At 45.3% G+C, this 24,685-nt stretch overlaps 1 protein-coding gene across 1 annotated transcript in view; it reads right to left on the bottom strand.

The window, feature by feature from the left end:
- LOC120025522 (ankyrin-1-like) overlaps window positions 1-24,685 on the bottom strand; it is an 86,695-nt gene that overhangs the window by 6,135 nt on the left and 55,875 nt on the right. The window contains exons 2-34 of the mRNA XM_038970089.1: window positions 21,701-21,802; window positions 18,356-18,454; window positions 17,713-17,811; window positions 17,500-17,598; window positions 17,100-17,285; window positions 16,514-16,612; window positions 16,284-16,382; window positions 16,077-16,175; window positions 15,615-15,812; window positions 15,238-15,336; window positions 14,926-15,024; window positions 14,532-14,630; window positions 14,108-14,305; window positions 13,719-13,817; window positions 13,337-13,435; window positions 12,991-13,188; window positions 12,596-12,694; window positions 12,155-12,253; window positions 11,842-11,940; window positions 11,540-11,632; window positions 11,319-11,391; window positions 10,904-10,924; window positions 9,946-10,069; window positions 9,717-9,795; window positions 9,496-9,608; window positions 9,018-9,242; window positions 4,382-4,536; window positions 3,958-4,169; window positions 2,846-3,050; window positions 2,495-2,591; window positions 1,993-2,221; window positions 1,709-1,837; window positions 404-523 (exon numbers count right to left, since the gene is read on the bottom strand). Of these exons, the coding sequence (XP_038826017.1) occupies window positions 404-523; window positions 1,709-1,837; window positions 1,993-2,221; window positions 2,495-2,591; window positions 2,846-3,050; window positions 3,958-4,169; window positions 4,382-4,536; window positions 9,018-9,242; window positions 9,496-9,608; window positions 9,717-9,795; window positions 9,946-10,069; window positions 10,904-10,924; window positions 11,319-11,391; window positions 11,540-11,632; window positions 11,842-11,940; window positions 12,155-12,253; window positions 12,596-12,694; window positions 12,991-13,188; window positions 13,337-13,435; window positions 13,719-13,817; window positions 14,108-14,305; window positions 14,532-14,630; window positions 14,926-15,024; window positions 15,238-15,336; window positions 15,615-15,812; window positions 16,077-16,175; window positions 16,284-16,382; window positions 16,514-16,612; window positions 17,100-17,285; window positions 17,500-17,598; window positions 17,713-17,811; window positions 18,356-18,454; window positions 21,701-21,802 (4,143 nt within the window). The remainder of the gene's footprint in view (window positions 1-403; window positions 524-1,708; window positions 1,838-1,992; window positions 2,222-2,494; window positions 2,592-2,845; window positions 3,051-3,957; window positions 4,170-4,381; window positions 4,537-9,017; window positions 9,243-9,495; window positions 9,609-9,716; window positions 9,796-9,945; window positions 10,070-10,903; window positions 10,925-11,318; window positions 11,392-11,539; window positions 11,633-11,841; window positions 11,941-12,154; window positions 12,254-12,595; window positions 12,695-12,990; window positions 13,189-13,336; window positions 13,436-13,718; window positions 13,818-14,107; window positions 14,306-14,531; window positions 14,631-14,925; window positions 15,025-15,237; window positions 15,337-15,614; window positions 15,813-16,076; window positions 16,176-16,283; window positions 16,383-16,513; window positions 16,613-17,099; window positions 17,286-17,499; window positions 17,599-17,712; window positions 17,812-18,355; window positions 18,455-21,700; window positions 21,803-24,685) is intronic.

Here is a 24,685-nt window from a genome sequence, read left to right as displayed (position 1 = left end):
AGACTGACTAGTCTCTTTAGATACGGTATCTCTTAAAGTCTGTATTTCAGGTCTTTTTTAAGCCTTCAAAGCTCAACTGATCATTCATCAGCCGAGGAAGGTGCAGACAGAGCTCCCTAAGAGAGATCTTTTGTTACGACTGAGAACCAATCAATCAACAGCAACATTAAAGAACCAATCAATCAACAGCAACAATAAAGCAAAAAAACACCCCATTCAAAATGTCAATTCAATTAATGACTGTAATGATATCTGCTAATGTAGAACGGAAATAATATATTTTTGTATTGGCAAGGTTAAGAGGGGTTGTGAGTGTGTAATGTTGGTCGTGGAGTGTGGTTTAGAAGGGTTAAAAGGGTTTGCATGTGAGTAGTTTAGTGGGTGTATGAGAGACTGTGTGTACCTTGACACAGGGTGGCATGGTGATGTTGAGGTTACACAGCACATGCTGGGAGTCCTCATACTTGGTAGACTTTCGTAGGAAAGAAAGGAACCCAGAGGCCTCCTTATTGCTGTCTCTAACCTGATAGATACACAGAGAGAGAGAGAGAGAGAGAGAGAGAGAGAGAGAGAGAGAGAGAGAGAGAGAGAGAGAGAGAGAGAGAGAGAGAGAGAGAGAGAGAGAGAGAGAGAGAGAGAGAGAGAGACACACAGACAGAGAGACAGAGAGAGAGAGAGAGAAGCAGGAAAACCAGAAGAGGTAGATTCGAGGAGGAGAGACAAGAGAGAGTGACAGAGGTAAGAGGAGCAGATATGAAGGATAAAGAAGAGGATGGACAAGAGGATAGGGTGAAAAAGAATGAAAAAAAAGAGAGGGGGAAGAAGAACAGAGCAAAGGTGGGAATTAGACAACCTGCAGTGTAGTGGGTCTGTCGAGCAGAAACACAGCAGGGAAGGGATGGAAGCAGTCCATAGGCAGGCGAGAGAGAGAGAGATTTACCTGCACATTTACCTGGGCGTCTGTCAGATCAGACAGTAACAGAGACCGTGAGAGAGAGAAAGAGAGACAGTGAGACAGACATACAGACAGGCAGGCCACAAGATTGGCAGGCAGGCAAGAAGGTGAAAGAGCTAAAGGATGTGCACACAGTTACAGCTAGGGAGAGAGTCGGTAGGTACACCACAGTGGAGAATACATCACAACACACTCGTCTGAGACTGGCTGAGACGGAAGCGCACTTCACACTCAAAGCCACACAGAAAGACATACAGATGACACAGACAGATTTATTGGTAGACAAAGATATGGCCGCACACGCAGACACATACCATAGACACACAAACAGAGAGGAACACAGACAGCCACACAGATAGAGGGACAGGGTGTATGTGATAGAAAAGTGTTGGTTGGAACTCAACACAGTTAAACAAGGAGAGAAAGATAGAATTGAAACAGTTGGAGAGATGGAGTGATAGAGATGGGAGAAGGTACACAATGATTGTAAAAATATAAAGAGATAGATGGATGGGACAGATGTACACACAGACATGTAGATTGGATAAAAAGACCGACTGACTGTCGACCAACCAACTGTTGATTCAACACAAAACCTGTCTGACTAACATGTTAAATGCATAAACAGACAGTTTGACAGACTGACATGTCCTGGAAGGAATAAAACAGACTGACTGACAGAAGGACATTTCAATTAAATTGACTGGATCACAATACCTATGGGAAAACATAGAGAATGAGTGGGAGACGGACCTTGACCGAGACAGGCAGTCTGTTGTCTCTGAAGGCTTGGAAGCTGAAGCTACGTGGCTGCTGAGTGGCCTTCCTCACAGGCACCAGGTTCCCAGAACACTCCAGGTGCAGCGGCATGCCCTCCATCACCTTAGGGGGCGACAGAGAGTCAGGGGAGAAAAATCCTCCATTGCCTTCAATGGATTATTTACACAAATGTCTGAGTTATGTGAACATATTTAAATATAGTAGAACCTACTGACACACACTAAAACCCTTTCCCCTGACCCTTGCCCCTTGCTGACCTCTATATCCCTGCTCCGTGCCACCTCGCTGAAGTTCTCGTGCAGCTCCAGGGTTTTGTCCATCTTGTCGTCGGTCATGCAGTAGCAGCGTAGGCGGCCCTCGCGCGCCTCATTCATTTTTGCGAATATCACAAACTTGGCCATGTAGGGCACTGCCATCAGCTCCCGGTACAGCAGGTTGGCGAAGGTCACCGCCTCGGCCGTGCGAGGGCAGTCTGCCAGCCAGAACCTGGGCAGAGGATGAGAGGAGAGATGACGCACAGAGAAGGGTGATGGATAGTCGTTAGAGAGAGTGGGTGTTGTGTTAAAGAGTAAAAGTAATGGAAAGTCAGGTGTTCCATATCGTCAGGGGGTGGAACTCAATGTGGTTTGGCACAGGATGAGGTTACATCTGGCTATATGCATTGGGTAAATAGTATCAGGGTGTTCTGCTTCATACATTTTGTATAACCTCTAAAGGAGAGTGCATGGCTGACTGTTGTGAGTGTGAATTAGGACACACCTTGCGGAGACGTTGGTGGTGAAGTTGGCGCAGTTGTTGGCGTACATCAGCTTGGTGGTGCCAGTGATATCCTCCCATTGGGCAGGTGCTGTTCCACCTGGGAGACAAAGGACTGTTTCATCTCTCTTTTTATACACCTCCACTTCCTCTTTCCCTCTCTTTCCCCTCAGAGACCTGCTATTGTCCCTGTACCGCTTTCATAAAACAGACTGGCTTGGGTCGTGATGCTTTTTGTTGGTCAGCACTAGTTCTCTCGCCTTCACCCCTGTCCTAACACTTTTGTTGGCAATGAACGCTATTGGCCATGAATCAGTTGTTAAGGGTATAATTAAACTCCACGCCGGACCGTACCAATGACACTGCAGAGGAGGCGCAGGCTGGTGGTGTCCCCATCCCCAGCGTCACGTGGACTCTCCCTCCAAGAAGGGGGCAGTGGGATTCGTAATCCGATTGGCCGGTGGAACTTGCGTCGTCGTGGCTCTACCGTGACCACTGGACTGAAGGTCGCTTGGTTACCAAGCTGTCGAGTCAGCAGCTCGTCTGGGATTGGCTGAGCCTGAAGAGGGAGAGGAAAGAAGGGAGAGGAGAAAGAGTGAGAGAAAAGAGAAAGGGATAAAGGAGAAAGGACAGGTGATGCATTAAAATGGGAGACAAAAATAGGAATAAATATAACATAATTAGTTTCTAACTTTCTGTCTCACATTACTCGCCCTCCGGAGCACAGTCAACAAACTATTATTAAGACAAACTCACACATATTCAGACAACATAATACATAGTCCTACCTGAACATACTGTACATCTAACCAATGGACAAAAAGTGCACACAATCATACTCACACATAAAACCAAGTAACATGCACATTTGAATATCAGTTCATCATCTTTGTCAGCGTAGCAGGATTTAGCTCAGGGAACTGAAGTGTGAAGAAAAAAAGAAAAAGACAACATTCATACATGCAAAAATGCTATATGACAACTACAGTGTACAAAAAATTAAGCAATATGGGACACAGATTCAGCAAGAAATAAAACAACAAACTGTGGTCATGGAAAAATAAAACGAATCCAGCTTCAGTATTTGGAGGTAGTCAGCATTCCTGAGTGCCAGTTTCTATGTGTATATTCCATAGTCAGTTTGATGCATTAGCCAGCTCCATTGTTGCTGTGGTGCCAACCTTGCTTGTTTGGCAGGGCAGACAGCACTGATTGAGTAAGCTAAACAGAGCAGCTACCTGCCAAGATGTCCCATTCAATCAAACTTGATTGAATACAGTCCTGGGACAGCTCTTTGTAAGAGCAGTGCAGAAAGCATTATTCACTCCTGCATGAAAACCTGCATTTCCATAAAGTCCTCTTTAAAAAGACAGAATCCAGAGGAGGGATGTTCGGTGTCTGAAACTGCTGAACATATCTCTGCTGCTCTCTCCCCTCCTCTTTATCTTCCTCATCCTCTTCCTCACCTGCAGCCCCAGCCGAACTCTCTTGGTGACCGCTGTCTCAGGGAAGATGGCCTGGACATGAGGGACCAGGTTACTGGTCAGCTGACCTCCCTCTGGGCCAATCAGGTCGCTCTCCTGCTGGACGCGGGACACCACAGCGAAGTAGAGGGGGAAGTCAGTGGAGATAATTCGGCGGATTCTCTTCTTCTCCAACTCCTCGTGACTCTCCAGGTCTGAGGGAGGGGCGGCAGAGAGAAAGGCATATGGATTAGGTTTGTGTATAAGTATGTTTTTGTGTGTATAACATTGTTGTTCAAATGATATACTGTAGACTACTTAAATGTGTGGTACATGTGAATAGTCTGTCCTTAGATAGACAGGATAGTGCATGAAGATGCAGCTGGCTCTGCTTTAGGGGGATGACATTTATCATTGTTACACTGACCTTCATCCATGCCATTCAAAATGGTCTCCAGCACCTCGTCGCCATAGCGATTGCGATGCTCCTTCCAGACAGAGCCGTTCTCACTGCGCAGAACCACCAGCTCCCGGTCCCCTCGACCCAGAGCAGCAAAGTGGGGAATCTCCACTATCACTGGCCTATAGAGACATTACCACTCTACATTAACATACTATTATTATACTATTCAGGGCTTGATATTAACTTTTTTAGCCACTTGTAGGACTGATTTTGTACTTGTCCAAAAGCTCAAGCCACTTGGTCTGTAACACCATTTTTACATCATTGTATGATGCAAGGAACCACTTTACAAAATAAAATACATTACTACCTTTTTTACCATAGAGAATCAGACAAAAATGTAGGCTGCCTATTGGCTTCTTTGCATATTCAAGCCTGTCTCAAAATACAACACTGCCCCTTTAAGGCTCCCCTGGAGGATGGTTGGCCACCCTTGATAGCCTATAAAATTACAATTACAATCAAATGCGACCCGTTTCAGGAAGCTAGTCATATGTCGCACGTCACTACTTCACAGGAAAGGCATTTGAACGTTTTTTGTCAGAAATCCCTTCTGGAACATGTGAATGTTCATGTGCCTTAATAACAAACGTGTATGTCATCTGTAAATACAAATAAAATGGTTAAATTACGAGTTTTAGCCACGGATTGGCTGAGAAAATGGATGGGCTGGACATGCCGAGAAATGAGATCGGATTGGTCTGTCATGTAACATGCTTCTGTCTATAACATGAGCTGCTTAGTATGTGTAAATAATCCTTGCTACCACGGCTTTTCTGAAAGATAAACGTTAGCCATGGAGAACTGCAAAAGTGTTGCCACTGCTCTCAACAACATTGCTGCCCTGAATTTAGCAGGCGCTACCGACATCAGTGGGAAAAAGTTGTGATGGACTACTTTCTGCAAACAATCACTTTGAACCAGAGTGACTTGACACAACTCGGACCAAACAAGCTGTACAAACAAAACTGAGTTAAAGGGGTTACAGTCTGCCGTGAAGCGTTCATCCATGTACACGTGTAAGAGTCTAGCTACATTTTCAGATATTATACGTTTCTAATTTTGTCAGAAAGTGTCACGCCCTGGCCTTAGTTATCTTTGTTTTCTTTATTATTTTAGTTAGGTCAGGGTGTGACATGGGGGATGTATGTGTTTTGTATTGTCTAGGGGTTTTGTATGTTTATGGGGCAGTGTCTAGTCTAGGTGTATGTATGTCTATGGTTGCCTAGATTGGTTCTCAATTAGAGACAGCTGTCTATCGTTGTCTCTGATTGGGAACCATATTTAGGCAGCCATATTCATTAGGTAGTTCGTGGGTGATTGTCTATGTCTATGTGTAAGTTGCCTGTGTCTGCACTTGTTTAAATTATAGCTTCACGTTCGTTTGTTGTTTTGTAAGTGTGTTAAGTATTCTTCGTTACGTTATAATAAATTAGAAGAATGTATTTATATCACGCTGCGCCTTGGTCCTCTCTTCAATGTTACGACGAACGTGACAGAAAGTAGTTTTCATTATAGGTTAAAATGTACTAACTTGCAGGCTTGCTAGCTAACGTTACATGTATGATATGTGCTACATGTCTAAACGAAAGACTCCAGATGATTATATGACCCATCAAGTTAGCCAGGTGTATCTGGGGGTGATTATGGCCATCTATTTAAATTCATGGACTTGTGTATATGTCTAGACTATAGTGACACATCCACTTAGCTAGATATGGCTGGAGGGTGGTTATAGACTTTCTATTACATGACCTATCAATTTAGACAAGTGTGCCTGGGTAAGCATCATCTAATAATGATAAAATATTCTTATCTGGACACTTTCTATTTTTTATATTGCTACTATGCAAGTAACCATTTCACTGTACCATTTACACCTTCTGTATACTGTGCATATGACAATTACACTTAGATTTTATTTGATATAGTGTGTGTTTACCAGAGACTATCATGTGAAGAACAACATGACCTGCACCAAAGTCAGATTAGGATATAGGCCAAGGACCAGATCAAGTGTATTTTTACCTGGAGTTTTTCCATATTGTTAGCTACTACTTTCACCAATTTTAGTCTTGACATCTTTGGTTGTTTGCTGCACTACCTTACCCACTCTGTTTACCACATGGCCTCACATGTGGATACTTAAAGAGATGGGTGGGGCTAAGGCTTAACAGGGTTTGAACGATGCTGAATAGGTGTAGACAAAGAAGAGGTCTCCAGTAGGTGTACCAGAACATTCAAGAGCCATTTTCTCAAAAGTGGGGTTCAAAGCTTATCAACTTTCAAAGCAGAATTACTTTCCCATTGTTCCTCAACTGCATTATATGATATACCATTTTGTAGGTCCGAGTCTGTACTTTTATTCACTGGAAAAAAACACAATATCAAATTTTGCAACATATGACCGAATTCAGGTCGGTCACAAATACTTGTAATGTCTTTATAAAATAAATCCCTCCAGGGCTCGAAATTAAGGGCATCCCGTCATCCCTGGGATGATAAAAAAATATGTATACAGTTCAAAACAGTCTTCTGGGACAGCTCTGGGATGACAGATCCAAAAATCATAAAACCACTGCAAATTAAAACATTTAGAAAAGCAATGAGGCTGATGCAACAAATCAGACCGTTTAGCTTAACATTTTGACACAGTTGTATTTGTTCATATTATAAGCTCAACAACGCACACATGGCTGTAGGCTATGCGCAAACGTTCCAAAATGCAATTACCACACGCGCGAGCGGTTTCATGTGACAGATGAAAATATCCTTTTCGAAATGAATAAAGAGGGGAGATCTAAAGATGCATCAACTAGCATGGGTTACTAGGATTATGAAAGTAAAGGAAAGTTGATTTGAAAACCAATAGAACATTGGAAAATGCTGGTTTCAAAGGCATATTAAGTGTTTAAAGTAACTCCCTCAACATTTCTATAGTCGCATTTTGTCAAGGCTACTTTGAAACAAGGTAAGACATGCTTCCAAAAATGACAGTTTTTAGTTTTAAACAATTAAGTTTATAGTTTTAAATTGTTTCAACATGATGATCGCCTCTGCCGTTCCTAGGAGGGGTGAGTCACTTGAGTGGGTTGAGTCACTGACGTGATCTTCCTGTCCGGGTTGGCGCACCCCCCTTGGGTTGTGCCGTGGCGGAGATCTTTGTGGGCTATACTCTTTGTGGATCTTTGTGGGCTTTGTCTCAGGATGGTAAGTTGGTGGTTGAAGATATCCCTCAAGTGGTGTGGGGGCTGTGCTTTCGCAAAGTGGGTGGGTTTATATCCTGCCTGTTTGGCCCTCAGTCGGATGGGGCCTCAGTGTCTCCCGACCCCTCCTGTCTCAGCCTCCAGTATTTATGCTGCAGTAGTTTATGTGTCGGGCACTAGGGTCAGTCTGTTATATCTGGAGGATTTCTCCTGTATTATCCGGTGTCATGTGTGAATTTAAGTGTGCTTTCTCTAATTCTCTCTCACTTTCTCTCTCACTTTCTCTCTCACTTTCTCTTTTCTTTCTTTCTTTCTTTCCCTCTCTCGGAGGACCTGAGCACGAGGACCATGCCTCAGGACTACCTGGCCTGATGACACCTTGCTGTCCCCAGTCCACCTGGCCGTGCTTCTGCTTCAATTTCAACTGTTCTGCCTGTGGCTATGGAACCCTGACCTGTTCACCGGACGTGCTACCTGTCCCAGACCTGCTGTTTTCAACTCTCTAGAGACAGCAGGAGCGGTAGAGATACTATGATCGGCTATGAAAAGCCAACTGACATTTACTCCTGAGGTGCTGACCTGTTGCACCCTTGACAACCACTGTGATTATTATTATTTGACCCTGCTGGTCATCTATGAACATTTGAACATCTTGGCCATGTTCTGTTATAATCTCCACCCGGCACATCCAGAAGAGGACTGGCCACACCTCATAGCCTGGTTCCTCTCTCGGTTTTTTCCTAGGTTCTGGCCTTTCAAGGGAGTTTTTCCTAGCCACCGTGCTTCTACATTGCTTGCTGTTTGGGGTTTTAGGCTGGATTTCTGTACAGCACTTTGTGACATTAGCTGATGTAAGAAGGGCTTTATAAATAAATGTGATTGATTGATTGCTCAGATTCCAGGTGGGTGATGTGCAGTGCACAACAGGCACTATCAAGCCTTTAGACGTTAATTATCCTTCATTATATTTTTCAAACATGACACTAGCCTATATATATGTAATTAAAAGTCTCATTAAAGTTTGGCAAAATTTTCTGGCGCCTCATGTCAGCATCGGTTTTGACATGAGGCTGTGGTCAATATGCATATCACCTACACTTTGACATGTAGGCTTTTTTATTTATGTATATGAAACATTTATTTGAAAATTATTCCAATGTATGCCTCTCTGATCCAATTATGAACAGAGTAATTGTTTGACATTGTGATTTTTGTGTGATTAATGTATTTGAATCTATTGTGATTAATGCTCCTAAAAAAAAAATTCCCCCCTATAAAACAATCGTCACTATCACTCTCCACTGAACATTGAAATGCAAGTTTCCACTGTCCCATCAAATACAGGGTGATTGACTGACATATATACATATGCACACATTTGCACACACACTTACTCTAAGAACTGCATACTGGAGGGCCCCAGGGAGATGATACGGCTGGCCAGGCCCTCTCCCTCCACTAGCGGGGGAGGGGTGGTGAGTTTCTGGGGTTTGACCAGACGACAGGTGATACGGGTAGGGGCTGCACAGGTCCGAGGGGGGATGATGACACGCAGCCCATGGTGTCTGCTGCCACGCATGGAGCCCCCCCGGGCATCCACCATGAAACTGACCAGGAACCTGAACAGCAACCAATGAGAACCACCATTATTGAGAGAATAACTATCCAACCGTGCTTCATTCAACATCATCATCCATTCAACACTAAATCACAAAACAATCATAATGACCCCGTAAAAGGGATGCAATCACACTGAATGGAAGAAATATGAAGAAAGCTGCAGATTCGTTATACTTGTAATGTGTTAGTATTGTGTGTAATAGGGTGTACAGGTTTTGTAGTGCATAAGCACTGTAGAGGGAGTAAACTGACCCTGTGTGTATAGGGCTGGCCACTGGGCTGACGTTGTCGGAGGTCTCTGTAGCAGGACTGCTGGGGATCAGAGAGTCCTCATCATAGTCCTTAGGCAGGGGGACAGGGGTGTGCTGTGGAGACCGAGGGAGGGAGAGAGAGAGAGCACTTTCTAATCATCAGCATTAGCAACTGCGTTTGATGAGATAAATCTACCACCTGTTTCCAATCAAATTAATAACTCTTTTAAACATTACCCCCTCCAGCAGGACGGTCTCTGGGGACACGCATGGGATTCTAGGAATAGCAGGAGAGTATGGCCTACACCAAAAAAAGAAAGAGATAAAAGAAGTGAGTGGGCCAAAGAGGAATATGGTGGAAAATCCTTTCCCTCACATTTCAGGACATTTCCTCAGATGACTGGACTCTGATGCACAACGTGTTCAGACCGACCCTGGCGCTGTCACTTACGTGGTACCCAGTCCACCCTCAAAGTCTCTCAGGGTCTTCTTAGGGGACAGGAAATCATCATCCTGGTCCCTGAGGTCGTCAAGCTTCAGGTAGCGAGCACCATCCATCCCCAGCAACTCATCCCCTACAGAGCACAGGCAGACAGACAGACAGACAGACAGACAGACAGACAGACAGACAGACAGACAGACAGACAGACAGACAGACAGACAGACAGACAGACAGACAGACAGACAGACAAGTCAATAGAGAGTCTACACTGTCATATTAGCCACTATACCACTACCCACTGCCGCCCACCGACCATCCATTTCCACATATAGTAACATCACCAAGCAGTTTCAGATCGATCAAAGCAATGGAGTCAAACTGACAACAACCAGAGCCCATGGAGACCAATGGAAAAACAAGACGATTGACAACACAGAATAGAACACACACTGCATGGTCCCCAGCATGGCACCTGGTTGGTTACAGCTTTAGTGAGCATGCCCATTAGAGATTGGATTTCTGTATGGGAGGGAAAGCCTTGGTTACTGGAAAATGTTCATATAACTACAAACCGTTACAGAGAGGTATACACACAGTCAACGTGTTTTTGCTGTTCCTTGAGTGCTTCTCAGCTGGAGTTGTATCTGTGTAATTAGTCTGTTGATCAATTAAGCACTGCCGGACTGGACCCGTCAGTGGCAGAGCGGTAAAGGAAAATGTCATGACCACATCACATGCCAATAAAACACTGACATTGTTGTTACATTGAGCATAGAGGAAGAGAGAGAGAAAAGAGAGGGGAAAGAGAGAGAGCGAGAAAGAGAAGAGGATAGCAGGAAGAATGTAAGAGAAATTGAGAGAGTTATAAAGAGAGATTGATAGAGAATGAGAAAGTGCTTGCAATGAAGGCACAATTGCACGAGCCAACAGATGACCGGACAAAACAAAGAGACGGACACAGTCCTACCTAATGTTAGCGCTGCAATGCCTACAAAACAAATGGAAAAAGGCATTGTTTAGGCTAGTCATCTAACCACTAGGCAGGTAGCCTAGTGGTTAGTGTTGGACTAGTAACGAAAGGTTGTAAGATCAAATCCCTGCGCTGACAAGCTAAAAATCTGTCGTTCTGCCCCTGAACAAGGCAGTTAATCCACTGTTCCTATGCCGTCATTGAAAATAAGAATTTGTTCTTAACTGACTTGCCTAGTTAAATAAATAAAAGTTTCAGTCTCATGGCAGTGCTTGACCTTTTTCTCTAGTCTTCGGTCCTCTGCCATGACACTGAACTGGGGCTGACAATCACAAGACACACAGAAGTACTATTTCTGACAGAAAGCCTTACGAGCTAAGAATAAACGTGTCTCGGGAGTGCACCAACCTACCCTCATCCTCTGAAACGTCCAATATCTCATCCACTGTCTCAGGGAAACTCATCCGATGTTTCTCTGTGGTGATCTGGGAAAAGTGAAGAGAAGGAGAGAGAAATGAGTGCTATCATCTGACATGCTCAAATACATCATTCCAGTTAAAATGTTATTGTACTGTAGGTCAGAGATTCACAGAATACACAAACCCACTAGTAACCACGTGAAGTGCTGCTCACCACGGAAACGGCCTCCTCTGTGACCAACTTCAGCACATCAATGACAGAGATGTAACCCAGACGCTTGGCGATGCCCAGAGGAGAAGTCCCATTCTACCACAGAGAACAGAGACAGACAGGAGGCACACAGATCAGACACCAGAAGAAGCCTGTAGATGGAAGCATGATGGAAGGAGAGTAGAGGAAAGCAATGAGGGGATAATGTGAAGAAGTGAAGAAGAGAATATATAGTAAAGGAAAAGCAGATCTAGAGGAGAAGGGTGGAATGGAGGGATGAGGAAAAGGAAGAAGGGTGTGTTTACAGTGGTGATGTCGTTGGGCTGGGCTCCGTGTTTGAGCAGCAGGGTAACGATGTCAGTATGACCCTGCTGGGCGGCCTGGTGCAGGGGAGTGTAGCCCACCTAGAGGAGGGGTGGAGAGGGGGAGCATAGAGAGAGAGAGAGAGTTTGAGTGCTACGGTAAATGCAAGATTGCTGACATTGACAAGACGTTATTCAATATAAATTCCATGTCCAATCTAATGTAATTGGAGTGAAGGCGGAAGTGACGTGAGGCAGGGCAGAGCCACACTAACAGGTGCCATGTGTAAGGAGGAGTGTAGCAGCAGCGTCTCACTCTGGTCTTGCTGTTCACATGAGCCTGCTGCTGCAGGAGGAACTTCACCATCTTGATGTTGCCATAGTGACAGGCCACGTGAAGCGCTGTGTAGCCCATCTGAAAGAGAGATGGAGAGCGAGAGAGGGAGGGAGGGAGAGAGAGACAGAGAGAAAATAGTGAGAGTTGGCAGTGTTTCAATGGCCTCATTACTGCCTCATTATAAACAGCTTGGTGGCTTTGTTGTACCAGTCCTAGCAGTAAAACATATTTGAGAGTGTGGATGCTGTATGAAAGTATTGGATATGACATGCCATCATAGTGTGTGGTACATTATACTGCTTATAATGAACCCCACTCTACTGAATGTAACAAAAGGACTACATTACACTACATTACAAAACTGTTCTGGTTTTATACTCTATTATGAGGTGTGTGGTTAATATCATATGTATGCCTTACCCGTGAGGCTGCATAGACTGATGCCCCCTGTTTGACCAGGGTATCTGCTATCCCTACGTGACCTTCCTGGGCCACCAGGTGCAGAGGGGTCAGTCCATTCTGATAGACACAGGGGGAACAGGAGGCTGTTGGTCAGTCTGTTCACTAACCAGCTCTGAGTCAGTCTGAGTCACAGTGGACCGTCAAATATGTACCACAGCATGCATGCTATACTAGTAGGTAATTACAGTAACCGGTTTGACACAGTGATGAAAACATCATGCCCTGTAGGCCCTCAACACTTTATCTTACCATATGTCTATCAAACCCTGTGTAACTTAGCTAGCTATCCCTGAAAGCTTGCCTCAAACCCTGCTAAGGTCAGAGATGAATTGTTCCTCTCTCTGGTCCAGTACCTTGTTCCCCAGGTTGACGTTAGCCTGTTTGGAGATGAGCAGGGCCACCATGTCCGGCCGGCCCTCCTGGGAGGCCAGGTGGAGGGGCGTGACCCCCTGGAGAGACTCAGCGTTGGCAGAGGCTCCGTACTGCAGCAGGCAGCCGGCCACCTCCACCTGGTTCTGCTTGGCTGCAATATGCAGGGGAGTGTAGCCATTCTGTAGACAGACACAGGAGTCAGCAGGGGAAATGCAATGGATCATCAATGGGTGTGTCATATTGTACAATGATCCTGAAAAGGGGGGGGGGGGGGGGGTATACAGTATAGTAATGCGTGTGGTGTGTGTGTTACATTGTTCCTCTTACCCGGGCAGTGCTGTGTGCGTTGCCTCCCTTGCTAACCAGCAGCTTGGCCACGTCCAGATTGTTGTGATGGACGGCCACATGTAGAGGAGTCAGGCCATTCTGCTTGGACACACATACACACATCTACTGTCACTAGCTATTGAAATAACAGAATATCAGCCTGCCTTTGTGGGCGCATAACGCTTCTAAAATGGTGGGACACAGTGATTCCTTTTGGGCTGTGATTAAAGACGGTCAGTGCTAAGAATAGAAGGTTTATTTGTTACTTGGGTCACAGGAAAGTTCCATAAGCTTTATGGGGGGTCACAGCATTGATAAGTATGCCTAACACTGATAAAAAGCACAAGACAGTCCATGCTGTGTTGCAGTGTGTTCTTCATACCTTTCCAGCCGCGTTGGGATTGGCTCCTCTCTCCAGCAGCAGCTCAACCACATCCACCTTGCCGTACTTACAGGCCACATGGAGAGGAGTGAAGCCTTTCTGCTTGGACACACAAACACACATTCAGCATGAGCAGGAGAACTACAAGAGGTCAGGTGTGAAGGGATTAGGATTGAGATTGAATGAGTTTGAGAGAGAAATGGGGTTAGAGAGAACGAGAAAGAGAGAAAGAGAGAGAGAGTGAGAGAGACATAGATAGAGAGAGACATAAAGAGAGAAAGAGAGAGAGAGAGAGACATAAAGAGAGAAAGAGAGAGAGAGAGAGAGAGAGATATACAGAGACAGAGACAGAGACAGAGAGAGAAAAAGTCAGTAAATTAAAGGAGAACCTTTGTCATCTTGGTTTGTTGGGCCGCCCCATCCAGGAGGATGCGGGTGGTGTGGGTGTGTCCCTCGCGGGCGGCGATGTGTAAGGGGGTGTGGCCAGCTGTGGTAGCCGAGTCGGGATTGGCCTTGTGCTCCAGGAGCAGCTTGACCAGCTCCTTATGTCCCATACGGGCCGCACAGTGGAGAGGGGTCTGGTCATCCTAGAGAGACAGGGATGGAGAAAAAGAGTGAGAGTGAGGAGAAACAGAGGTTGGAATGATAACTGTATCTAGCAAGCAGTGAGGTATTTGTGCAGTGTATGGTGTTGTAGACTGTAGTTGAAGAAAATGTGTATTCCAGCCAGGACAAAGATTGTTGTAAAACATTAGGACGTACATACAGTAGATGTGTGCAGTATGTATGGTTGCATGACAGTGTGTGCAGTACCTTAGCCTTTGCATCCACCTGTGCTGTGTTCTGCAACAGGAACAGAGCCACCTCACAGTGGCCTGCCCTGGATGCCATGTGGAGGGGTGTCTCCACTTTCTGTTACACAAACCCAGTTCAGAGGTCACATAGCCTGTCACAATCACTCTGCCATTAAACACATGACTATGCTATGTAATATCAATAACACACATAAAATATCACTTTATACACACAGAGACCAGGCCTTAGTCATCAAATTATTATTAATGCATGGACCAGATACCAATCCATCTACCATAACCTTTGCTGGTGTTCATTTCAACATTTCAACAAGTTACTACTAGTCAATCAGAGTGTGATGGAAATGTCCCCCCCGTGTCAGGAATAAAAGTTATGAAGGGGGTTCTCTCACCACATTGGAGGCGTTGGGTGAAGCTCCTCTATGGAGCAGGTTCTTCACAATGTTCAGGTGCCCCATGAAGGCTGCTACATGAAGAGGGGTCAGACCAGACTAATGGGAGAGAGAAACAGGGGGCATATGAAGAGAGAGGAGAGTTAAGGGTTAAGGGGAATAACAATTCATTACCATTACGCTTACATTTACACCTCCAGATATTTTGTAATGACAGAATTGACACCCAACAATTTCAACAATAACAAAAAGTACAGCTTGTCCTGAGAACCCCAACAAGTCCCATTGCTCTTCAAAAGAGTGTTATCTCACCTCTGTGACGGCCTCCAGGGAGGCAGAGTGTTTCAGCAGAAGGTCCATGGAGCGCATGTGGTTCTTCTTACAGGCAATGTGGAGGGGAGTGAACCCATTCTGAACACAATATAAAAACACAGACCGAAAATGTAGCAAATTCAGCATAGGGTTGCGTTTAGTATGCACAAAATGGGAGAACACATTCAGAAATGGTACTGCCTGTACTTGTCCAATAATGCTTATTCGTATCTCATAATGTTTTCTACTCTTTGTGCCTGCTGTACGCAACCCAGTTATAAAGGTTCAGTAAGCCTGACCAATGGACATCTCCAGTACACCTCACACACTAAGCACCAGTATACAGAAATAGAAGGACACTTAGAAGAGCTGCTGACCAGTGCACGTGCGTTGGCCTTGGCCCCCTTGTCCAGCAGCACTTTGGCCATGCGGTGGTGACCACAGTGGGCCGCCACGTGTAGAGGGGTCAGGTGGTCCAGCGTGATGTCATCGATCTCAGCGTTGTACTGGAGGAGCTGCCTCACACAGTCCATGTGGTCTCCCTGGGCCGCCATGTGGATGGGGGACAGGCCATTCTGGAGGGGAGAGAGGGAGGACCGGGAAAGATATAAAAGGAATGAAAGGGAAACAAAGAGAAGGGCAGTGTAAGACCTTTGAGAGAAGAAAGCATCTATAAATTCATAATACTGAAATAAGTGACGCATCAGCGTAGTTGGCAGAGGATCATTTGGCATTGGTTACTGCTAAAATTGCAAGTGAGTGTGATATCGTGCCAAAGTGGCCATAAAGTATGGCCCTTTATTTTCCCTAGAGTGGGCCACGAGAGGCCTCTGGCTGACCTTGGTCTTGGCCTGGATAGGAGCCCCCAGGTCCAGCAGGAGATCGATGATCCTGACATGACCGTTCCTGGCCGCACAGTGCAGAGGGGTCAGCTCATCCTAAATAGATGGAAGGAGCCAGGTAGGGTTCAAAAGTTTTCAAGTCAAATGGCAGAAAGAAGAGGAGGAGGAGGAAGAAGAGGAGGAGCAAGTGTAGGGTTACAGTACCTTGGTCATGGCGTCTATCTGGGCCCCTCTGTCCAGCAAAAGTCGAACCATGATCGCATTACCCCTCCTGGAGGCTATGTGTAGGGGGGTGATACCATTCTGAGAAAGGGGAAAGAACTATTTCTAAATCAATTTAATCAAAGACTCTCCTGTTAGGAAATGGGGTCTTTGAGGGACTATGTTATCAATGTCATGGTAAAGGCAGTAGCGGTGAGGGTTAATGGACTGACCTTGGGAGTAAAGTTGACATTGGCGCCTCTGTTTATTAGCAGTTGGGCCACACTCAGGTTCTCATAGTGAGCCGCAATGTGGAGAGGAGTGAAGCCAGTCTACAGACAGACAAAGGGAGAGAGAGAAACAGAGAGACAGAGTGAGAAACAGAGAAAGAAAGAGAGAGAGATAAAAGAGATAGAGACAGAAAGAGAGAGAGAGACAGAGAGAGAGAAATGAAGAGACAGAAAAAGAGACAGAGAGAGACACAGATAGAGACAGAGAGAGAGAAAGATATTTTTTTATCTTATTTTCATAATCCATGTTTGCAGGCAGCTTTTGATGGCAGCTTTTTTGTTTATTCATGTAATCACTTTTGTTGCTATTGTTTTTCTCCAAGTCAACACAACAGTGTTATGACTGATTACTTCAGCTAACGACATCAGCATATTAAGGCTTAATGAGTCATCCCAGTCGCACGCACGCACGCACGCACGCACGCACGCACGCACGCACACGCACACGCACACGCACACGCACACGCACACGCACACACACACACACACACACACACACACACACACACACACACACAGTGAATAGTACCTTGCTGAGGACGTCAGGGTTAGGGTCGTTCTGCAGCAGCACTGCGGCAGTGCGTGTGTCGTCGTTGCGTGCAGCGATGTGCAGGGCAGGCAGACGGACCTTGCCCTTGGTGCCGTAGTTGATGAGCAGGGCCACCACGTTCTCATGACCCTGCTGAAGAGCCACCGCCAGCGGCGTGAACCCATCCTGGCAGACAGGGTGAGAGAGGGGAGGGAGCAGAAGGGATAGAAGGAGGGGTGGTCGGGGTAAAAAGGGAGGAAGGGGGAGAGGGGAGGACAGAGGGAGAGGTAGCGTAATAGAAAGATGAGAGAAAGTTAATGTAGCATTGTCTTTTGGACTGAATCCAATACACATCTGAGAAACAACTAAATGTCTGTTTGCTCTGTGGGCTTTCACTCACCTCTGTTGGAAGGCTCTGATTGGCTCCGTTCTCTAGCAGAAACTTTACTACATCTAAGTGGTTCTCTTGTGCAGCCATGTATAGGGGACTGAAGCCTTTCTGTAAGGAAGAGGAACATGGCGCATGGTTACCAGCAACACACACAAATATACATGCACATAACCCCCCCCCCAGGTAACGGTAATGTGCAGTATAATGTCCCAGATGACTCACCTGTGACTGGGAATTGACGTTGGCTCCATAGTTGACGAGCTCAGCCACCACTCTCTCCTGGCCTGCCAACGCAGCGATATGGAGGGCAGTGTTCCCTTTCTGGAGGTGACAGACACACATACACAAACATTGTTTCATTAAGGTTGTGAATGACTGGCATTAGTGCCACATTAAACACGGCTGGAGTAGCATGACACAGGAACACAGGGAGCTATGTTGTGACATGGTTATGTATTCGTGCGCACGCACGCACGCACGCACGCACGCACGCACGCACGCACACACACACACACACACACACACACACACACACACACAGAGGGAGCAGAGAGCAGCCTAATGACCAAAATCTCTATTTAAAAAGCTTCATTAACGAAACACAGCTCAGAAATAATGAGTTATGATTAGATAGATATGTGTTAGATTAAACTAGATATATGTTTACAGGCCAATCAAATGAGCGGAATAAGTCATAAGCATGTGTATAAGCTTATAATACATGTGGTGGATCCTGTCTGTAAACAGCCTGTTATATAGCTAGCTGGTGAATATCTCAATCAGAAGTCAGAGGCAGGTGCTATGCATCTGTGGTACAGTATGTGAGTGGAGTCATGGTAAGCAGTGAGCAGTGTGTGAGTAGTACCTTAGTTGTGGTCTCCAGGACAATGCCAGCGTGTAGTAGCCCCAGGACCATCTTGACGTGGCCTTCTTTAGATGCCAGATGCAAACCGTTGAGCCCATTCTGCAGTGACAGCAGTGGAAATCAGCAGTGATCACACAGAACCATCAGAACAAATCGTCAGCCTACAGAGCGAGCATCTATAACATGGATTTCTGAGCAGTAGATATACAGTACTAAGAATAACAAGCAGAGAAACTCAAAACCCACAGTGGTTAGAAGCAGCACGAAAATATTTCAGAAGATAAACAACCTTAAGATTGTTTCAGTCGGGTCTCAAAGGAAGCAGAGAGCATGGATTTATTTCAGGCTTGTCTGGGTGTACAGCTGCAGAATCAGACAGTCTAACAGTACAGTCTGTGCCTGTCTCTTCTCTGACAGCCTGCAGTACCGTGACTGGCCACAGTTTGCAAAGCACACTGGTCCCTCTACTGCCCTCAAACTGCAGTGTCACTCAATTCACGTGGATAACACACGCACGGGGGAGACAAACACACATGCACGCAAGCGCAAACGCACACACAAATCACCGGTGTGTTTCTGTGAGCTGGCTGGAGTCTGCTGGATTGTAGATAGGGCAGGGGCAGGTTGGCAGGCTGACATGTAAAACCCTGAATCCTAGGATTTTCTAGAACAGCAGCAGTAGCACCAACTTTTAGCATAGCTATATGCTCTACTTCAACTCCAATCCTAATTTTAACACATATACAAAACATAGAAAATGTGTATGTTGACATACACACATCACATACCCACGTACAGTGCATTCGGAAAGTATTCAGACCCCTTGACTTTTTCCACATTTTGTTATGTTACAGCCTTATTCTAAAATTGATAGTTTTTCCCCCCTCATCAATCTACACACAAAACCCCATAATGACAAAGCAAAAACGGGTTTTTAGAAATTTTTGCAAATGTATTAAAAATAAAAAAACGAAATATCACATTTACATAAGTATTCAGACCCTTTACTCAGTACTTTGTCGAAGCACCTTTGGCAGTGATTACAGCTTTGAGTCTTCTTGGGTATGACACTACAAGCTTGGCACACCTGTATTTGGGGAATTCTCCCATTCTTCTCTGCAGATCCTCTCAAGCTCTGTCAGGTTGGATGGGGAGCATCGCTGCACAGCTATTTTCAGGTCTCTCCAGAGATGTTATTGTAGATCGGGTTCATGTCCGGGCTCTGGCTGAGCCACTCAATGACATACAGAGACTTGTCCTGAAGCCACTCCAGCGTTGTCTTGGCTGTGTGCTTACGGTCGTTGTCCTGTTGGAAAGTAAACCTTCGCCCTAGTCTGAGGTAGGCTTTCATCAAGGATCTCTCTGTATTTTGATCCGTTCATCTGTCCCTCGATCCTGACTAGTCTCCCAGTCCCTGCCGCTGAAAAACATCCCCACAGCATGATGCTACTACCACCATGCTTCACCGTCGGGATGGTGCCAAGTTTCTTCCAGACGTGACGCTTGGCATTCAGGCCAAAGAGTTCAATCTTGGTCTCATGAGACCAGACAAGCTTGTTTCTCATGGTCTGAGAGTCCTTTAGGTGCCTTTTGGCAAACTCCAAGCAGGCCGTCACGTGCTTTTTACTGAGGAGTCTCTTCCTTTTGGCCACTCTACCATAAAGGCCTGATTGTTGGGGTGCTGCGGAGATGGTTGTCCTTCTGGAAGGTTCTCCCATCTCCACAGAGGAAGTCTGGAGCTCGGTCAGAGTGACTATCGGGTTCTTGGTCACCTCCCTGACCAAGGCCCTTCTCCGCCAATTGCTCTAGAAAGAGTCTTGGTGGTTCCAAACTTCTTCCATTTAAGAATGATGGAGGCTACGGTGTTCTTGGGGACCTTCAATGCTGCAGAAATGTTTTGGTACATTTCCCCAGACCTGTGCCTCGACACAATCCTGTCTTGGAGCTCAATGGACAATTCCTTCGACCTCATGGCTTGGTTTTTGCTCGGACATGCACTGTCAACTGGGACCTTATATAGACAGGTGTGTGCCTTTCCAAATCATGTCCAATCAATTGAATTTACCACAGGTGGACTCCAATGAAGTTGTAGAAACATCAAGGATGATGAATGCACCTGAGCTCAATTTTGATTCTCATAGCAAAGGGTCTGAATACTTATGTAAATCAGGTATCTGATTTTTATCTTTAATAAATTTGCATGTAGATTGTGTGTAGATTGATGAGGGGAATTTAAAAAAAATATTTTAGAATAAATAAAGCTGTAACATAACAGAATGTGGAAAAAGGGAAGGGGTCTGAATACTTTCTGAAGGCAGTGTAGACACACATGCTGCAAAGAATGCACACTAAAGCACACATCCTCATTTGTATGATAGCTCTACCTCTGATCCTAGCCTTAGCCAGTAGTGGTATTATTATAGTGGCAATATTATCTGGTGTAGAGATTGTGGTATTCGTTTTATTGACGGCTTGGTGCCATGGTTGTTTCTGTGAATGGTGCTGAGGGGTTGCAGTAGCAGGCTGCAGGCTGTAGGCTTATAGAGTGGGTGTGCATTCCCCAAGCTGCCCTAAGTGGTTATGTGTACAAACTGAACTCCCTTCCATTCACCAAAGTACTGATGAAAAATACATAACAGATTCACTTCCACTTGAGCTAGCGTTCACTCACAAATGTATGTTCAAAACAGAAACTAAAACTACATGCTTAGCTATTCTTTACATGTGATGTTATTTAAACATTGTGCTTCTCTCATGATGCAACAAGGTGCTATGGGACAGATTGAGGAGAGAAGCGGGGAGGAGAAGAGAGAGGGTCTGGATATATGGCTAATTATATATATTTTTTCATTAAGGTTGTGAATGACGGGCATTAGTGCCACAGTAAACACGGCTGGAGTAGCATGACACAGGAACACAGGGGGCAATGTGGTGACATGGTTATACATGCGTGCACACGCACACACACACACACACACACACACACACACACACACACACACACACACACACACACACACACACACACACACACACACACACACACACACACACACACACACACACACACACACACACACACACACACACACACACACACACACACACACACACACACACACACACGAGACAATGAACTACACGTTTATCTAGGCTAGACTTGACTGTTAATGACTGTGTTTGGCCGAAAACAAATAATGTCATCTATAAAAACCACATCTATAATTTCATCTTCATAAAGTCTGATGAAATAAATGTTTTACGAGACAACACATGAACTCTCTTGCCTAGAGCCCCTGTGTACCAGACAGTGACCTTGGGCAGCATGAGGGATCTCTGATGTACCTGATTGGATGTGTTGATGTCTATTCCATTCTTGATGTGGTCCAGAGCCTTGTCCAGGTTCCCTGAACGGGCCGCACGGAGGAAACTGGTGGCAGCATCCGCCTGGAGAGGAAGAGAACACAATCAGAGATAGACAATGACAAAGATAAAGAGAGAGAGAGAAGAAGTGAGAGACAGACAATTAGTCTGGTTGTACATTCCAGGGCTAACACGAGACAAAAAAGTTCACATTAACCAATTCCATTTTCTGAAAAAATGAAAAACATAGGCATAACAGTATAACAGCTGCTTGGTCATCCATGATCTACAATAGTAGGTCAGAGACATTCTTCAATATCATTATATTCTTCGAAACTACTCAGTATTCTGCTGTCTTAGAGTCTAAAAATGGCTGACAATCCAAAGTGGTGAGGCTGCCCTTCACTAGGAGTTTGGCAGCTATCCATAGCAGAGAACATGCTGTCTGACTTCTAAAGCCTCTGTGAAAGTGATGTGTTTCACCTCTGCCACCATGATCAGCCAGACAGGGAGATTCTAACATGGCTGCCTAATACTGTAGTCCAGAATTCAGTCTCCGTCTTGAGGCCAGGTATTATATAGATTCTATAAAGTGTGCCTACTCACCTCCAGCCACACAGCTACAGAGGGTTTTACATGGAACCAAAAAGGTTTCTACCTGGAACCAAAAAAGTTTCTCCTATGGGAACCCTTTTGGAACCCTTTTTTCTAAGAGTATAGAAGACATTTTCCTCTGCTCTTTGCTTCTCTTTCCCACACATTTCTCTCTACCACTTCCCTCTATCTCCTTCCTGTTTCTCCCTGTGACCCATCTCTCTGCATCCCTTTATCCACCTTATCTCTCCTTTTCCTTGTGGCCTTAACATTCTCTCTCTCTCTCTCTCTCTCTCTCTCTCTCTCTCTCTCTCTCTCTCTCTCTCTCTCTCTCTCTCTCTCTCTCTCTCTCTCTCTCTCTCTCTCTCTCTCTCTCTCTCTCTCTCTCTCTCTCTCTCTCTCTCTCTCTCTCTCTCTCTCTCTCTCTCTCTCTCTCTCTCTCTCTCTCTCTCTATCTATCTATCTATCTATCTATCTATCTATCTATCTATCTATCTACTGTGTTCAATCCCCAGAAATATAAACTCACCGGACAGTTTATTAGGTAAATCACCCCGCTCATGAAAATGGATTGCTCCTACAGACAGTGAGTCACGTGGCCATGGCTTGCTATATAAAGCAGGCAGACAGCCATCGAAGCATTCAGTTACTGTGTGATTTAACATTAGAATGGGAAAAACGAGTGAAAAAAGAGACTTGGAGCGTGGTATGATCGTTGGTGCCAAGTGCACCTAATCCAGTATCTCAGAAACGGCCTCCCTCCTGAGCTTTTTATGCACGACAACGTCTAGGGTTTATCAAGAATGGTGCGACAAACAAAAAAACATCCAGTCAGTGGCAGTCCTGTGGGCGAAAAGAGAGAGAGTTCGAAGGAGAATGGCAAGAATCGTGCAAGTGAAAAGGCGGGACACAAACAGACAAATAAACGGTGCAGTACAACAGTGGTGTGCAGAACGGCATCTCTGAACGCACAACTCGTTGATCCTTGTCATGGATGGGCTATTGCAGAAGACGATCACAACAGGTTCCACTCCTATCAGCTAAAAACAAGAAGAAGCATCTCCAGTGGGCATGCGATCACCAACACTGGACAATTGAGGAGTGGAAAAACATCGCCTGGAACGGGCTGTTCACAGCATGAAAGTACCGCCGTCCAATGTGCATCAACTGCGTGATGCCATCGTGTCAGCATGGACCAACATCCCTGAGAAACATTTGCGACACCTTTTAGAATGCCCCAAATAATTCAGAATGTTCTGGAAGCAACGAGCGGGTCCGACCTGTTACTAAATAGGTGTACCTAATAAACTGGCCGATGAGCGTATATTGGATTCACATCTGATATGCATGATCAGTTCCACCATTTTAAGGCTTTTTCTGTTATCTCATTCTGACCTACAGTAGCTAAGGGGTAGCCTGAGATTTAATATGATCTACAGTTGAAGTCGGAAGTTTACATACACCTTAGTCAAATACATTTAAACACAGTTTTTCACAGTTCCTGACATTAAATCCTAGTAAAAATTCCCTGTCTTAGGTCAGTTAGGATCACCACTTTATTTTAAGAATGTGAAATGTCAGAATAATAGTAGAGAGAATGATTTATTTCAGCTTTTATTTCTTTCATCACATTCTCAGTGGGTCAGAAGTTTACATACACTCAATTAGTATTTGGTAGCATTGACTTAACTTTTTTTTTTTAAACTTGGGTCAAACGTTTTGGGTAGCCTTCCACAAGCTTCCCACAATAAGTTGGGTGCATTTTGGCCCCCAATACCTGGACTTTGTTGTCCTTAATCCATTTTGCCACAACTTTGGAAGTATGCTTGGGGTCATTGTCCATTTGAAGACCCATTTGCGACCAAGCTTTAACTTCCTGTCACGCCTGTCGTTTAAATAAGTGGACCAAGGCACAGCGTGAGTAGAGTTCCACATATTTATTATAGTGAACTTCCAAACAACAACAAAGATTAACGAACGCGCAAATACGTAGCGCACATAGGCATAAACTCTAAACAATATCCCACATCGCAGGTGGGAAAAGGAACACACTAAGTATGATCCCCAATTATAGGCAACGATATTCAGCTGCCTCTAATTGGGAACCATACTCACACACCAACATAGAACTAAAATAACTAGAAAACCCCCCTAGTCACGCTCTGACTTATTACACCATAGAGAACCCAGAGGGCTCTCTATGGTCAGGGCGTGACAGTACCCCCCCCCCCCCAAAGGTGCGTACTCCGACCGCAAAACCTGAACCTAGACGGGGAGGGTTGGGGTGGGCAACTAGCGTCGGTGGCGGCTCCGGTGCGGGACGTAGCACCCGCTCAGACCCCGTATCCGGCCATGAAGCCGGGTTGAACGCCG

This window comes from Salvelinus namaycush, chromosome 31, assembly GCF_016432855.1.
Source record: "Salvelinus namaycush isolate Seneca chromosome 31, SaNama_1.0, whole genome shotgun sequence".
Lineage (NCBI taxonomy): Eukaryota > Metazoa > Chordata > Actinopteri > Salmoniformes > Salmonidae > Salvelinus > Salvelinus namaycush.
Note: the sequence above shows the minus strand (reverse complement) of the source record. Positions and strands in the feature narration are given on the sequence as shown.